At 45.2% G+C, this 14,011-nt stretch overlaps 3 protein-coding genes across 3 annotated transcripts; 2 read left to right on the top strand and 1 right to left on the bottom strand.

Moving 5' to 3' along the window:
- Window positions 1-2,871: 2,871 nt before the first annotated feature.
- On the bottom strand, window positions 2,872-4,335 carry ATNIH1004_003673 (uncharacterized protein; the record flags this gene model as incomplete). The annotated part of the gene is made up of 3 exons (XM_033568348.1): window positions 2,872-3,433; window positions 3,807-3,952; window positions 4,099-4,335. 3 exons carry the CDS (start codon window positions 4,333-4,335, stop codon window positions 2,872-2,874), a joined length of 945 nt encoding a protein of 314 aa, XP_033430343.1.
- A 3,571-nt stretch (window positions 4,336-7,906) lies between these two features.
- ATNIH1004_003672 (uncharacterized protein) lies at window positions 7,907-8,323 on the top strand (the record flags this gene model as incomplete). The annotated part of the gene is made up of 1 exon (XM_033568347.1): window positions 7,907-8,323. One exon carries the CDS (start codon window positions 7,907-7,909, stop codon window positions 8,321-8,323), a length of 417 nt encoding a protein of 138 aa, XP_033430342.1.
- Window positions 8,324-11,478: 3,155 nt separating this feature from the next.
- On the top strand, window positions 11,479-12,525 carry ATNIH1004_003671 (uncharacterized protein; the record flags this gene model as incomplete). Its single annotated transcript, XM_033568346.1, has 1 exon — window positions 11,479-12,525. One exon carries the CDS (start codon window positions 11,479-11,481, stop codon window positions 12,523-12,525), a length of 1,047 nt encoding a protein of 348 aa, XP_033430341.1.
- Window positions 12,526-14,011: the final 1,486 nt, after the last annotated feature.

Genomic DNA, 14,011 nt, shown 5'->3' with positions numbered 1-14,011 from the left:
ATTATATCTTCCGAGCAACACTTCTATTTCTGCTTTCCAATATCCCAGGGAATAGTTACGGAGAAGGATTTTGAATTGATAATGTCCACCAAAGATAACGCCCAAAACTTTGGTTACCTCGCTAGAGGGTCTAAGGGGGAAATTCCACCTTTTAGTGGGTTACTTGTTTACGTTAAAGTTACAGCTCGACTTTTGAACACCTGGATATGGTGACTCGTGGCGCTCTATAATATACTTAGGGGTGGCCGACTTCTTTTTTATGCGGGCAGTAACACAGCGATAAGACCTGCCATACTTGTAAAGAGAATTATGTCAACCCATACTTGCTGGAATATATTAATAATAAGGAGGCTTGGAAAATGCTTTGAAAAGCACGCATGCACTAGGAATTACATTAAGTAGTAATCTAGTTACTATATTACTTACTGAATTACCTAACCTAGAACACTATAGCCTTCAAGTCCACGTATTTCCAATTAACAGTGTTTTCTTGTTAGATTTATAGGCGGCCGGTATTCCGTGCCTGCTTTTTAAAACCATTAAGATTTCTCTGCATGCCTTGGCAAGGCAATTATACCATACCTGCGTAGACTGGATATATATATGCTTGCCATTTTTAAACTTTATACATGCCTGGAGACGCTTATCTCCACATGTGTGGTGGCATTGGGCGCTGGAATTTATTTTCTTTCCTGCCAAATCTTAAGACCCTTTGTATTACTTACAGTAGATTTAGTAAAGAGGATCTTAAAGGCCCTATTTCTTTATGTAACAGTCTACACACCTTAATCTACAAGGCTACTTGTTATCCTATGCAACCCGAACAATGTTACCCAATGCTTAATAGCAGAGATAATTTCCAGCTATTTAATACTGTGAAGTATCTCAGCAAACACTGCGCAACCCTTAAATTGCTGCACCTCGACCTTCGACTGCGGGATTGGTCCACAACACCTTAACCTTTTAAAATTTCACTGCTCTGGAATACTTATTTTTTAAACCAAGAGAGTTATACAGGTGGTCCTTGGCAGGTTCGCCTGCAGCTTCGCGGCTCCTGGTCCAGGCTTTTCCACCTAGCATCGGATCACTACATCTCGCTTGTCCTGTTAGCAATGCCCTTCCACACTTGGTAAGAGGAGTCCTTAGCCTCGCAGACGCCGCATCACAGGGGCAATTCCCAAGCCTGAAGCAGGTTCGCAATGCGGTAGAGACTAGGCAATAAGTATGCTTACTATAAGTACCATCTTCACAGCCGCCGGAATTAGTTCTGGTTATAATAATTAGCCACGGAGCAAGGCTATAGAGAAAGTGACGAGCGACCAATTTCTCCTCCGGAGGAGCTATAAATTTTCTATGATGATAATGACAAATATTCGGAGCCAATGCCGTTGCCATCAGAGGAGGATTATGAGGATTTCTACGAATTTTGGCTTTCCTGGAAACACAGTGAGACATGGGACAGCAAGAGAACCAAATTAATAACCTGTATACAAAGGGTTTAGGTAGTATATATTTAACTGAACAAAGCCAACTTTGGTTCCATAAAGATTCCCTGAATTGGTTGCACGCACTTGTTTATAGATTTGAAGTTTGCACTTGGTTTTAATTAAGCTTGAAAAGGCTACTACTACCAGGAGGGGTAAAGTTCTAAGAGCTATACTATAGATACACACTCTCTCTACCTATCAACTTATAAGTCCCCCTATCATTTGGCATATATCCCTTGTACCCATACACAGCGTTAACCTATGTGACTAGGTGGACAGTGTTAGCCAGATAAAACAAGCGCGTTTTCTAGTAAACTGAACATAGCAAACACTACTGCGTCCTCCCCCCTACCCAAAAAACGCTCGAAGAGGATCCTAGATCACCTGACCTCCCAGTCCATATGTCGGAACGTCCGGTTATCCCTCTGGTCCGGGTGCCAGCCTGCACTGTCTTAGTCGATATGTATTTAGCCTAGTTCCTGGGTGTCTCCGTACCTCCCGAATCCCAGACTCCTTCATGCTTCTCCCTATGTTGATCATGTGGTCACGCACCACACAGTTTCAATCTGCCCGCCACCTCTATAGGTAGTTCCTTTAGATGTTTCGGACAGGAGTAGCCCTACATTCTGAATAGATCTCGTTTCGTTCTTTCTAGATTTAGGGCCGTGTCACCTCTACGGAGTCAATAACACTTAATAATAGAGCGTCTGATTCACTTAACCTAGTTGCAAATAGCAGCCATGATTCTAGAGTGAGCTCTTTGTGGATACTGATCGCGGAATGAACGAATGTCACTGCACTTCCAGCAGTCGTCAAGAGAAGTAGGATCCAGGATCGCTGAACTCTTCTCGTTGCTCCTGTGCTGTGTCCAAATAACCTGACTGGCGTCTCGTCATCGTGGCTGTGGCTCCCAACTTGACGTATCCTTCGGAGGGAAGAAAAATGTACGAGAATCTCTCAAATTGCCGGGATACATAGTTGGAGGATTAATCCTAGGCCAGAGATATGTGTGATGAAGCAGAGCGTCTCTAAACTAGGCATCATTTGTTTGGTGTTTGATAAGTGTCAAATCAAGTGGCTGTGAACATTGCGACAGCCCTACGTTTCCGGGTCACGAGGCATATTCCGTAGTATGATGGGCAGCATCACATTGAGCAAAGCCAGCAATACACCCCTGTTGCTACAGATACAAACATAATGTTGTGTATGTTTACTATATTAGGTACAGTTCTGTGTGTATGGCTGTCTCTCCAATAATAAACACTCACTTAAGAGAAGCAACGTCTACCACCAACCTGCAGTGGATTTAGATAATGAGCACTAGTGAAACATCACTCCTATGGACAAAGCTATTCCCATAGGTACAACATGCCAACAACTAATTTTATGGTGCAAAAACCGCCTCCCAATGTCTCCGCATCCTCTCGCAAACTCCCGACTTGTCCTTCCACGTATCGAACGCATGTTCCAACGTACATGCCACAGTCTTCGCTTCTTCCCACGCTGCCTTTTCAGCATCATATCCTGCTAAAATTGATGCATCCTTGCCCGCCGTCCAGACCCGACTCGGATTTCCCTTGTAATGCGCCTTCTCCCCCAGGATGTCTTCTGCTGCGTTAAACTTTGGACCGTACGCATGTACAAAAAATCCGCGAACCGGCTCCGCCACAGAAGGGTCCTTAACACGCCATTTACCCTGGCTAGTCAGCGCATAATCTTCTATCGGATCTGCCTGCAACATAGCAGCGCCGATAATTCCCCTGCCCGACTCGTCTGGATGACCCAAGTCAGCTACCGGCTCGCTGACTGTGTAGAAATTTTCCCCAACAGCTGTCGCAGCTTGGAGAAACGTGTCCTTGTCACCTTCACCAGGCCCGCCCTGGCCGAGGAGCGGGTAATAGAACGAGGGCCCGTAGTAGTTATAGTATGCTGCTAGGAGCAGAGTCCTCCAGTGAGTTTTTTTTTTTGGAGATAAGCAACACGCCGGCTTCAGTGGACTGGCGGGCAGTGGTAGATGGTTCCGCTTGACGGGATATCTGGAAGTATAGTGGCGAGGCAGTATTCGCCCAGAAGTCTGGCCATGTGACTAGACCGGTCGAGGTAAAGGGTTTGGATGTTAGTAACTGTGCAGGATTATGTAGCGGGATGCAATCGGCGTCCATCCATATAACTGTCTCGAACGAGGAAAAGAGGATCGCGAATGATTTAATCTGGTAATGCTTAATGGAATAATGGGAATTGTCATTTTCGACAGGTAGAATCTCCGAGAGAACAATGCAGCGAGCATTCAAGCGCGGGAGAACCACCTCGCAGACATACGGCTCGTATTCAAGATAATCCCGTAAGAATAGCTCTACAGGCAAGGTGGATCCTGTTCTTCGCAGTATACGCAGGGTGACCACGAAGGTAGGTAGGTAGCGACCGCCGGCCGCCGAAACAATCCCCTTAGTTCCAGATTGGTAGGCCTGATAGATGCGATTATCAGCCAGGACGCTCATATCCTGCGTAACCCATCGTGGGCAGCCTGTAAAGGTTTGTAGATCTCGTCGGCATTGTCAATGTAGTTTTCTCGGGGAGCTTCCTGGTTGGCGTCAAACCGACGTATTCCTACAGAACTGTGCATTCTTGGGGAATCACATTGCGGTCTATGTTTCTCAAAGAGGGCATACAGTTGATGTCCAAGCTGCGCCTGGTCATCAGGCAGGAGATCTGGAGATGTCGAAACCGAGATGGGGCTGGTCCAAAGGAGGTACGCGATGAGGAAAAGGAACAGGGTGACTGTCAGTGTCTTGGGCGTTTTCCAGCGTAGGCGATACCCGCGCGAGCTATACTCTGTAATTTTCAACATTGTGACATGGAGATAGGGAGGGAATGGGAATGGAAATGCTCTTTTTATAAACGATATACCCTGGTCGTGGTCCTGGAGTTAGCGCCCGTCTCTATGAGGCTGAGGCGATGCTCTAATCCATTCAAAAGTACCCCCGTGCCAATTGCTATGATTAGCTGCAGCGGTTAGATGTGCTTGGCTGACAGTCCGCACATCCTTCCAATCGTTGGGGTGGTCCGAAAGATCGTCTTAACTATCTCGTAATTTCGAGCGAACGAAGGTGGGTCTGTGCAGGGTTCATAATAATACTTCGTAGGCGGACGCAGAGGGGATGGACAACCTATTAATCCACGGCAGTGTCCGGGAGACACCGGCGCCTCTACCTTTCCTTCACTTCCGAAAGCACAATAATAATAACAGATTACATGTATGTATCGCTGGCTAGTTGGCTACTTGGAAGCGCTTTCGCATTTTTGGCCCCTTGTTCAACCTATTAAAAAGCCATACTCTAGGCAGATTTATCTTATTTTATACATTGGCGCTATGTTTTATACCAGGGACGCACTCAGGGGGTAGATCACCTCAAGCACTTATAACTGTTGGGTTCATTGATGCTGCAGCTCCAACGTTCACTACATTTAAGACATGGTCTTACTTTTAGGAGATGCAACAGTTAGCTAAAAGCCAAAAAAGAAGAGGAAAAGAAACAAAAAAAAAAAAAATAAAAAAAATACTCGAGGCGTAGAAATAATGGCAGTGAACTTGCCAATATTAAGGTCTATATTCTACACTCCACAAGCAGTCTCAGCTCGGGCAGTGCCAGCATCAGCATGGCACATAGAAGCCTATAAGAGGAGATTTACTCACAAATTATTTCATATCAAATAAGTACAATCGTTCTCCTATCCGTACACACAGGAAATAAGTAGTTATAAAGTCGAACATTGGCATCGTATACATGTCTAGAATAACGTGAACACGGTTAGAGCGAAATTGAACTCAGTGTACCTGAAACATGAATTATTGCAAACGATTGAAGAGAGAACCAATGGACTCATCCAGAACAGTTCCCGCAGTCGAATGCAAGCAAAGCAAGGGTATATGTAGAACAGACTTAGGGAAACGAAAGCTTAACCGTTAAGCCATGTCGAGTGTTGTCAATATGATCCGCTGTTGAGTCAAGTTAGAGTGGAAGCCCATCCCATCTGTACTCAATTTTCGCACCTGTGTCGGTTCCGTCGGTTCCGCCATAGTATGCATATGCAGACCACTGTATGGAATTTCCATGGGGATTAGGTTTATTTGCTTTACGTCGACGCAAGAACCAGATAGCCGCAAATACGCCAAGTCCGCCTACACCGACACCCACCCCTACTTTGATTCCAGCCCCCGTTGGCAGTCCACTTGCTCCGGTATTTTTAGACTCCATCAAATTTATTGAGGGCTGGGTGCTTATGGATGTCATTGTCGTTGAGGTAGGTGTAGGATTTGTACCCCTTGTAATGAAGATTCTAGAGTCGTGGTCGCGGTGACAAAAAGTCTTGAATCTGTGGACAGAAGTTGAATCAAAATCGACTGTGCGCACATGGTCAAATGGGCGGTAATCTGGTGCTTTTGGAAGGGTCTTGGCGGACAGTGACAATGGTAGAACTTGATGATGGAAACATCCTTATGCATCCAACATAAACAGCGTTACCGTTTTCTGCAACCATGGTGGTGTATTCATAATACCTGTCAATTCCGAGATTAAATAATCAAATCAAAACGAATGAACAGTGCCAGCCATTACTTACGTGAGGCAGCAGACGGCATTGCTTACATGTTGGTCCACAGCTACATCGGCAGAGGCATATCCCATAGGGCTATGGGAAAGGAGAGGCGCTTTGTTTATGTGAACTTATAAAAAATTGGGTAGCGGTAGGCTGGACGGTGGCGCGACACCAGCCAACAAAACATATAAATAGTCTTTTTCTCGGGCGCTTTGGCGTAGCGACGGAGCGCTTATAATCGAAAATTTATCTGGGGGGATTCAACGAATATCGGACTAAGCAGTAGGCTAGCCAAATTAACATCAACCGGCTTTCGCACATTAGCCCACAATTGACCAGAGCGGCTAATACAAACCACCTCAAGAACAATGGAGTGTTCCTACAAGAGAGGCTGCTAGTATTCTTCCAGCGGAAATCCTTGAACTAGAAAGGATTAAGCCTAAATGGAGTTGTTGGATCGATGCCCTTGCAAAGTTGAACTTGTGCAAGATTACGGATTATGAGAAAGATCATGTTTATGGACACTGATACGATTATTCTCCAATATTTAGAACGATATCTTCGAAGACTCTTGTACTGCTATGCAACAGCCTTTGTCCCCTCGAGAGGGCGTAAATAATAGCATTCACCTGCCTCTACCGAAAATGTATATGCTCTCCGGACTTTATAATTGGTGGGTAGAGTAGGCCTATATCCGGTTCCTGGAGAAGAATTCTATGTGGCACACAATTACATGAATGCGGCCTTTTTCTTCCTTTCGCCCTCCAAGACACTGTTTAACTACTACGTCTCTATTCTCGACACACCGAGCAGATTTTATGCACCCCAACCCGAGCAAAATTTCTTTAACTTGGCCCATAGAGTCGATCGCAAGACGTTTTGACAGGAGCTGTAACACATTTAGAACCAGAAACCCATGTAGGTTAATAAGGGTCACCTGAAGAATTTCAAGTCTATTCACCAGAAATGGTGGCGTTTGATCTCCGATAAGGATGTTGATGTGTATGTTCGCAATAAAATACAAGAGATAGAAAGCTCTTTACTTGATAGGGACAACACCATAATGTATAGAGACCCTACATATGCCATGCTTGATATGCATGAATTTTTTTGGTACTATATTGAGTTCTTCATACAAGGGTCAAATGGACTTCAACCTAAAGACACCAAGAGATACAAAATGCTTAACGACGGAAATAGTGAATTAGGATCCTACTAACTTGTACATACAGGAAACCCTCAACCAATTTCGCTTCTGCATTGGTGCCTCATCCCCTGCGCTGAAATAATTATCCTATCCGTAAGGATATTCTCTTCGTCCAATCTTGATGGGCGCGAATGCCAGGCTTAGCCCCCTGGCGGGAAAATAAGGCCACTCGGAGGAACTATTACTGCACCAAGATGAGAATCACATGTCTATGCTTGTTAGCGCGACACCCAGGTGACCCCTACTCTATACAACCAATTATTTAAATGGTCCGACCAACCCAACAGGATAACATCAAGTTCATCTACCCATGCTATGGACCCAATTTGTATTGGTCATCTAACGCAAGCAACATCCTCGGACATCCTCGGACATCCCCGAACCATCCTCGGACCTTAGCCTCTGTGCGCAGTGACGCGATTCAGCGTGAGCTTAAGAGTTTAGTACATATGACCTGCATTTGCTCTCCAAAACTGCGAGCTGCTTGCAAAATTTATATAATATACACCAACTGAACCAGTAAGTGTTATGTTTCTATTACCTAAATCCCGAAGGCTAACTTTTAGACCTTGCAGCGAAGTCCAGTTAGGGGTCGTACACTGCACTGCACTACAAAATGGATGGAGTGCTTGGAGAAAGGTCACGCTTCCTGCAGAAATGGAGACCCAAGAACGATTTCGAACGATGGCTTGAAGAAAAATCTCAAAGTGATCAACCCATACAAAATACAGAACATCAGCCACCGATTACGGGTATTGATAAGCAAAACCCCGTATTTCACCGTGTCATCGACAACACTCCGCGTAAAAACCTTCATGATGCACATTCGACACGCCCAGATGCCACATATCTACAGGTGGATAGGTCCCATGGCGAGATTCTACGCTCGATGAAAGGTGCTACCACCGAGGTTCTTCATTTCCCGTACCAACTGGCACTCCTGCTCGTGGTAATTGCTTCTATACAGATTGTAAAGTGCCTTAGAAAGAAACGCCATAGACTAAGTGGCTCTTCAACATCCAGATACCGATAGAAACATCCGGTCTAGGCTGCCTTGCGAGGCAAGTGGAATGATAAGGCAATGGTTAAGGAACTTTATTTTGGTTGGGGGGCGGTTTCATACTACCTCACTGCTGTTTTTTGTGCGGTCTACTCTATATCCTGTATCTCCTGTTATCATGCCTTCGCCTTCGAAACTTAGATGTATCGAACAATCAAAAGTATAATTTCTGACCCACTATCAACATGCCAATGAAAATGAGAGTGAGGTCCCTAACAGCACTAGGCAGGACTTGGTCTATAATGGAAGAAGAAGGTGATTCATTTGGTCCAAAATTACTATTACTGCTGTGCACTTAGTCTATGGCCCGTGCCTGAATCAACCAGGTCTCAGCGATCCCTGGGTCGCTCTCGTTGGACGCCTCCGGCCTACTCCGAGATTAACGGAGCCACTGTACAGGAAACTAAACATGCGCAATCTCCCGCATTACGCTGTAATAAGGCACCAGTGGGTACTAATCGTGCCCGATGTAACCGTACTATATTTTATTAGTATGATCTGCATTGGTGGAGAGCCTCCCGCCCACCTCTGAACCTGTCATATGCGTGTTTACAGAAGTAGTAATCAGACCCATTTTTAGGTCTTTGTGGCGAAGATGTCACGATGGCCTATTGGCCTTTGAGCAAGGTGTTATGGACCCCTACACATCAACTAGTTAAGGGCAGACACGGAATGTGGGGCCGCCACCTCACAGTTCGCTCATACACCGCCCCACTGAGCAGCACATGCCGATCAGGACACAACTGAGCACGTGATCTCTGCCATGGAAACTACAACAGGTGGTAGTGGAATGGTATACGAATCTACCATAATGGACACTACAAAAGGTATACGGATGGTATGCTGACTACTGACAGGAAGGATATAAGGGCACGCATTATCATATATGATATACTTAGAATAGTTCTTGTTTAGTTTTTCGCGATCAATCTCAATATAACACTACAGGTAAATTTGTTACTAAGTCATCAGTACTAGTTATTGTAGTTGGGGGGGGGGGCACTAGAGTGTTGTAAGCGATTGCTTGTTCTATTGAATGGGTAGTTAACGTAACCGGAAAGCGAGCGAGCCATGAAAGCGAGCGAGCACCTCCGTATTACATACAAACTGGCACTTTTTGTGATCTTAGCATTTCAACAACAACCTGTCAATACAGCCTAGAATTTGGAATCCAGACTGACATAATAGTGTACAAGCAGATATTAAACCTCGAAGCTTATAATGTAAGTGGTGCTATATATTACATAAAGAGGGGATTAAATACAGTTGTACTAGGGATTGTCCTGTATTATAGTGAAGAAAAAAATTCTGAAAATTCTGAATAAAATACAGATATGTTCTACTGCATGCATTTAATAAGAAGGACTTAATACTACGCCGTAGCTATAAGATTGGCTGAGATACTAAGGCTGTAAAAAGTGACATTTTATATGCAATACGGAGGTGGCTCGCTCGCTTTTATGGCTCGCTCGCTTTCCGGTTACGTTGTTAAGAACTAGCTTACATAAATGATGACTAAGCAGGGTCGAACAGGAAGCAGGTGTCATGGGCTGAACCCATAGAACCTACAAGATAGGTTATGTACAAGAAGGAATCGTTGAAGAAGGGAAGAAAGGAAGAAGGGAAGAGGAAACAAGCGGTAAACAAACAAGGTGGGAAGTCACGTGACATTGATCGAGGGCCAATGGGCCAATAGGGTCAGTAGGGACAGTAGGGACAGTAGGGACAACGGGGACAGTAGGGACAATAGGGACAACGGGGACAGTAGGGACAACAGGGATAATAGGGACATTGGCCCGAGAGGTCAAACGGGCTCTAGCACTTTACAGCAGGCGCCCTTATGGCTTTATACTCCAACAAGTTCTACACAACCTCGCGAGTGCCTGGTATACGGGCTCGAGCGTTTGCGGGTCCTGCCCGCTACACCTTTATATATTTTGTTATGATCATTTGCTCAGGAATGGGTGGCAGAAGACTATACCAGCTACACGCCGGTAGCCTACGAGGAAGAATAACGGTAATAAATGTATTGACTGCGCAACCAACGCGCTCACCAACCGGGTGCTCTCTTTCTTTCTCCCTCTTTTATTCTCTACTATCTAAAGGAATGGAAGCGATTTAGGAGCGCTCTCCAAGGCGCTAGGAGTCATCGGATCGCGAATTCCGATGTTTATCATATTTGGAATCCAGAAACTACTCAAGAGAAAGGAAATCTAAGAAAGAGGTTAATACTTTAAATAAGGAACTAGAACCTTTTTATAATGAGGAATAGGAGCTTGAAACTCCCATGCAAAGAATAAAACTTTGAAACGGCTGTACTCCTGGCTGTCCGCTAAAATAGAAGCACACAGTGGGATAAATTGGTATAGATATTGGAAGAAGATTTTTCTACCCAAGCTTTTTCCTTTTGCTCAGAATTGCATGCGTAAGTATCCTGATACTATAATTGTAAAGGATGGAGCACCAGCTTATCACTATTACTTTTAACAGCTTGTGTACAATACTCATGGGATTAAACCGATTCAATGGCTAGGTAAATACTCTACAACTACTCAAGAGGTCCTTACTAACTATTTAGACCAGGCAACTCTCCAGAACTAAATGCAATTAAACCTGCCTGGCCATGGCTAAAGCGGCGTACGACTTCAAGAGGTGCCTTTCGAGATAGAAGACTATGGAGAAACAATGGTATAAGGCATAGGATAATCTGCCTCAGGAGCAAATCCAGCGTTGTATTGAACGCCCAATTCGTCATGTAAAGGATGTGATTAGATTGGAAGGAGGAAATAAATATAAAAAAGGTTGTACAGGAACTAATACACGAGAGTGGGAGGGTCATCGGGTCTAGGGGAAAATTTTTAGGTGCCAGGATTTACCAGAGTTGACATAAATAGCTTCAATTTTGTATCTATTTTATAGAAAGTTGATTTCGAGCCTGTTCCCATATATTTTACTATGGTGGGAGCTTACACAGTCTTACAACGCTAAAATTACTAGCACGAAAAAATATTTTGAACAGACCTCTGTAATGTCTTTGACAATATAATGTAAGACTAGTTCAACCTAGTTATTAACGCTCCTGTTGGCTGCACTAATCTTATCCAGGCGTCCCTGCTTATATAACGGTAATGCACACTGTATACACTACTTTTATACTTGTGACCAAAGGCTTGCTTAGCACTACCGTCGTGTTTACCATTTTCCTCATTTCCGAGGTTAACTACCAGCAGTTTACCATTGCCTCCTCGAAAATAGAGAGCGTAACTGTTAACACGTACAAGCCCAGTAGGATTCAGGTGCCTTCAGGGAGGATGATTACTTCGCCGCCTGGCGAAGTTAATCGTCCGTTATTAATATCAACCTTGGTTGGTCTTCCACCCATCACCACCACCACCAGCAGCGACCCATGGGGTTGTCTATTCTTTACCACCTGGTTGTCCACTGTAGGCTACAGCCCGCCGTTATTTATCACACCCATAATCCCGGCACCCACCAAAATCCCTGGCAACGACAACTCTCTCACCCCCACGCCGGATCTGGGGGTCAACGACTGCACCGGTAACGGCTGCACAAAGGGGCCAGATTGCACCAACAACGACTGTTTACACGGTGGAGACTATACAGGACCTAGCAGCACACGCGGCGGGGACAGTACGAGCCCAAAATCCATCCCCCGGGGGGAGGTGGGTTCTGGTGAGAATTGCATGGAAGGGGGACACTGCTCGGGCGATTACTGTGTCTCTGGCGGCGGCTGCTCGGGAGCCAAATGTAACCGGGGCGGGGGATGTTCGGGCTCCAACTGCAACAAGGGTGGTGGGTGTATTAGGACCCTCCTGGAGAGCTGCAGTTCTGGACCCTGCATCGGGCCGTCGTGCGTCGACAATACTGATTGCGCATGGTACGATAATCAGGTCACTATCACGGTGCAGCCGGGAGGTAGTCCTGTCCTGACGGGGAAGCCTACCTGCCTGACTAAATACCCCTTACTCTCTCCCTGTGTCGGAGGTAACACGTCGTGCAATGTGCCGTGCAATATTAAGAGGTGCCCCGCGAATAGCATGCCGATGGCCAAGGGGTGCTCAAGGGCTGAGCAAACGACGGGGCCAAGGCTCTCGACCGCGAAGGGAGCGGCTGCAGAGCATTGTGTGGAAATGGACGCATTCCGAGGACGGTGAGTACCCCAGAGCGACCTTCAACTTCCCTTTAATTATCAAGGCAGGGTACGTGGAGTGGGGCTATCATGTTTGCCGTTGGAACGAAGATATTGTGTAAAGGCCACGGGCCTGCTCTCCAGGAAGCGGCTACAGCAGAGGAGAGAAAGGCTTCGCTCTGTATTATTTATGAGAATCATCCTCGATATGTTCCGATACATTGAAGCAAGGATATTTTAGCTGTGACGACGACCCAGGGTCTCTCTGGCCAAGGTCAGCATCGACGGAGTAGAGGTGGTCATATATAGCTCTCTACTTTTCATTTCTTCCCTCTTCCCTCTCTATTCCTAATTTCCTTGTAGATGGTGATGGAATTTTAAAATAAAACTTAGGTTAGTACGTTACTATACAGAGATTTCCAACCATTAACTATGACCTTCAGTTTGTTTATACTAGAGCTCGGCAAATATCTGCAGATATCTTCGAACAGATACAGATCTGATCACGCTCAAAAATTATCTCTAACCTGCAGATAGATCATGACGAAGCTCATATATATGAGCAATTTGATGATTTATGAAATAATTGATTGATTGATTCAGAGCAGGTTTTGCTGGGAATTATTAAGAAACCCCCAGCCCGGAGTACCGTGTGCAAAGAGGAGCAGGTATTGGAGCGGCTTATAGTAGCAAGATAAAGTTAGAATAAACTACGGCGGAGCCACTTGGCGGAGATTTTCCACGGTAATAACTACAGCGAGCTCTCCACCTATAGGTAGGATAAAAAAATCGACGGCAAGGGGTGCTTTCTAGTCCGGGACTTAACTAATAGCACATTCCAAATTCCACACGTAGGGATTAACCTAAGTAACCAAATTGCGGATTCTATGTAGTATATCGTTCGATGCCTAACACTCGATCGCAGACCACGTACCGTCTCGCCATAGAACAAATGCATGCTATGACCAGGATCTGCCATATCTAGCAAACGGTGGTAGATGCGGCCCTCTAGGACTATATATATATTGAAAATAAACAATTTTGTCGGTGTTGCCAATGGCGGAGAAGGCGAATAGATTATTTAGCCGATAACTTATAAAAGATAGACAACCCTAATACCGGTCTAATAGAGACTGTATAGCCAGCTCAAGCGGTGGTAAGTAAGATAATAACCTATAGCCGCGGTGGCAGCACCAGCTATCTACCTCCGTGGAGGGTAGCAGGATACTGTAGTAAGAACAGCTTTTTAACCAATCCTGGTAAAGAGCAGGGTGCGGACAAGTGACAGCGGTGCCCAAAACGCGTAAGCAAGCAGGCGCAAAAACGCACAGACATCCTCACATGAACGCAGAAATCACATGGGATTGAACAATCTATATCAGTAGTTTCTTAATATAGATATGGGGAAATGGTTTATGTCGACAATTATGGTAATATTGATTATTCAGCACCTTTCTCAGTCAAATGTTGTTGATGATACAACAGCATCGGATCGCTTATATTTCCTATAT

This window comes from Aspergillus tanneri (assembly GCF_003426965.1).
Source record: "Aspergillus tanneri strain NIH1004 chromosome Unknown AapTan_1_pilon_pilon_pilon, whole genome shotgun sequence".
NCBI classification, from domain to species: domain Eukaryota; kingdom Fungi; phylum Ascomycota; class Eurotiomycetes; order Eurotiales; family Aspergillaceae; genus Aspergillus; species Aspergillus tanneri.
The sequence above is the reverse complement of the archived record's forward strand: the minus strand, read 5'-3'. Positions and strand labels throughout refer to the sequence as shown.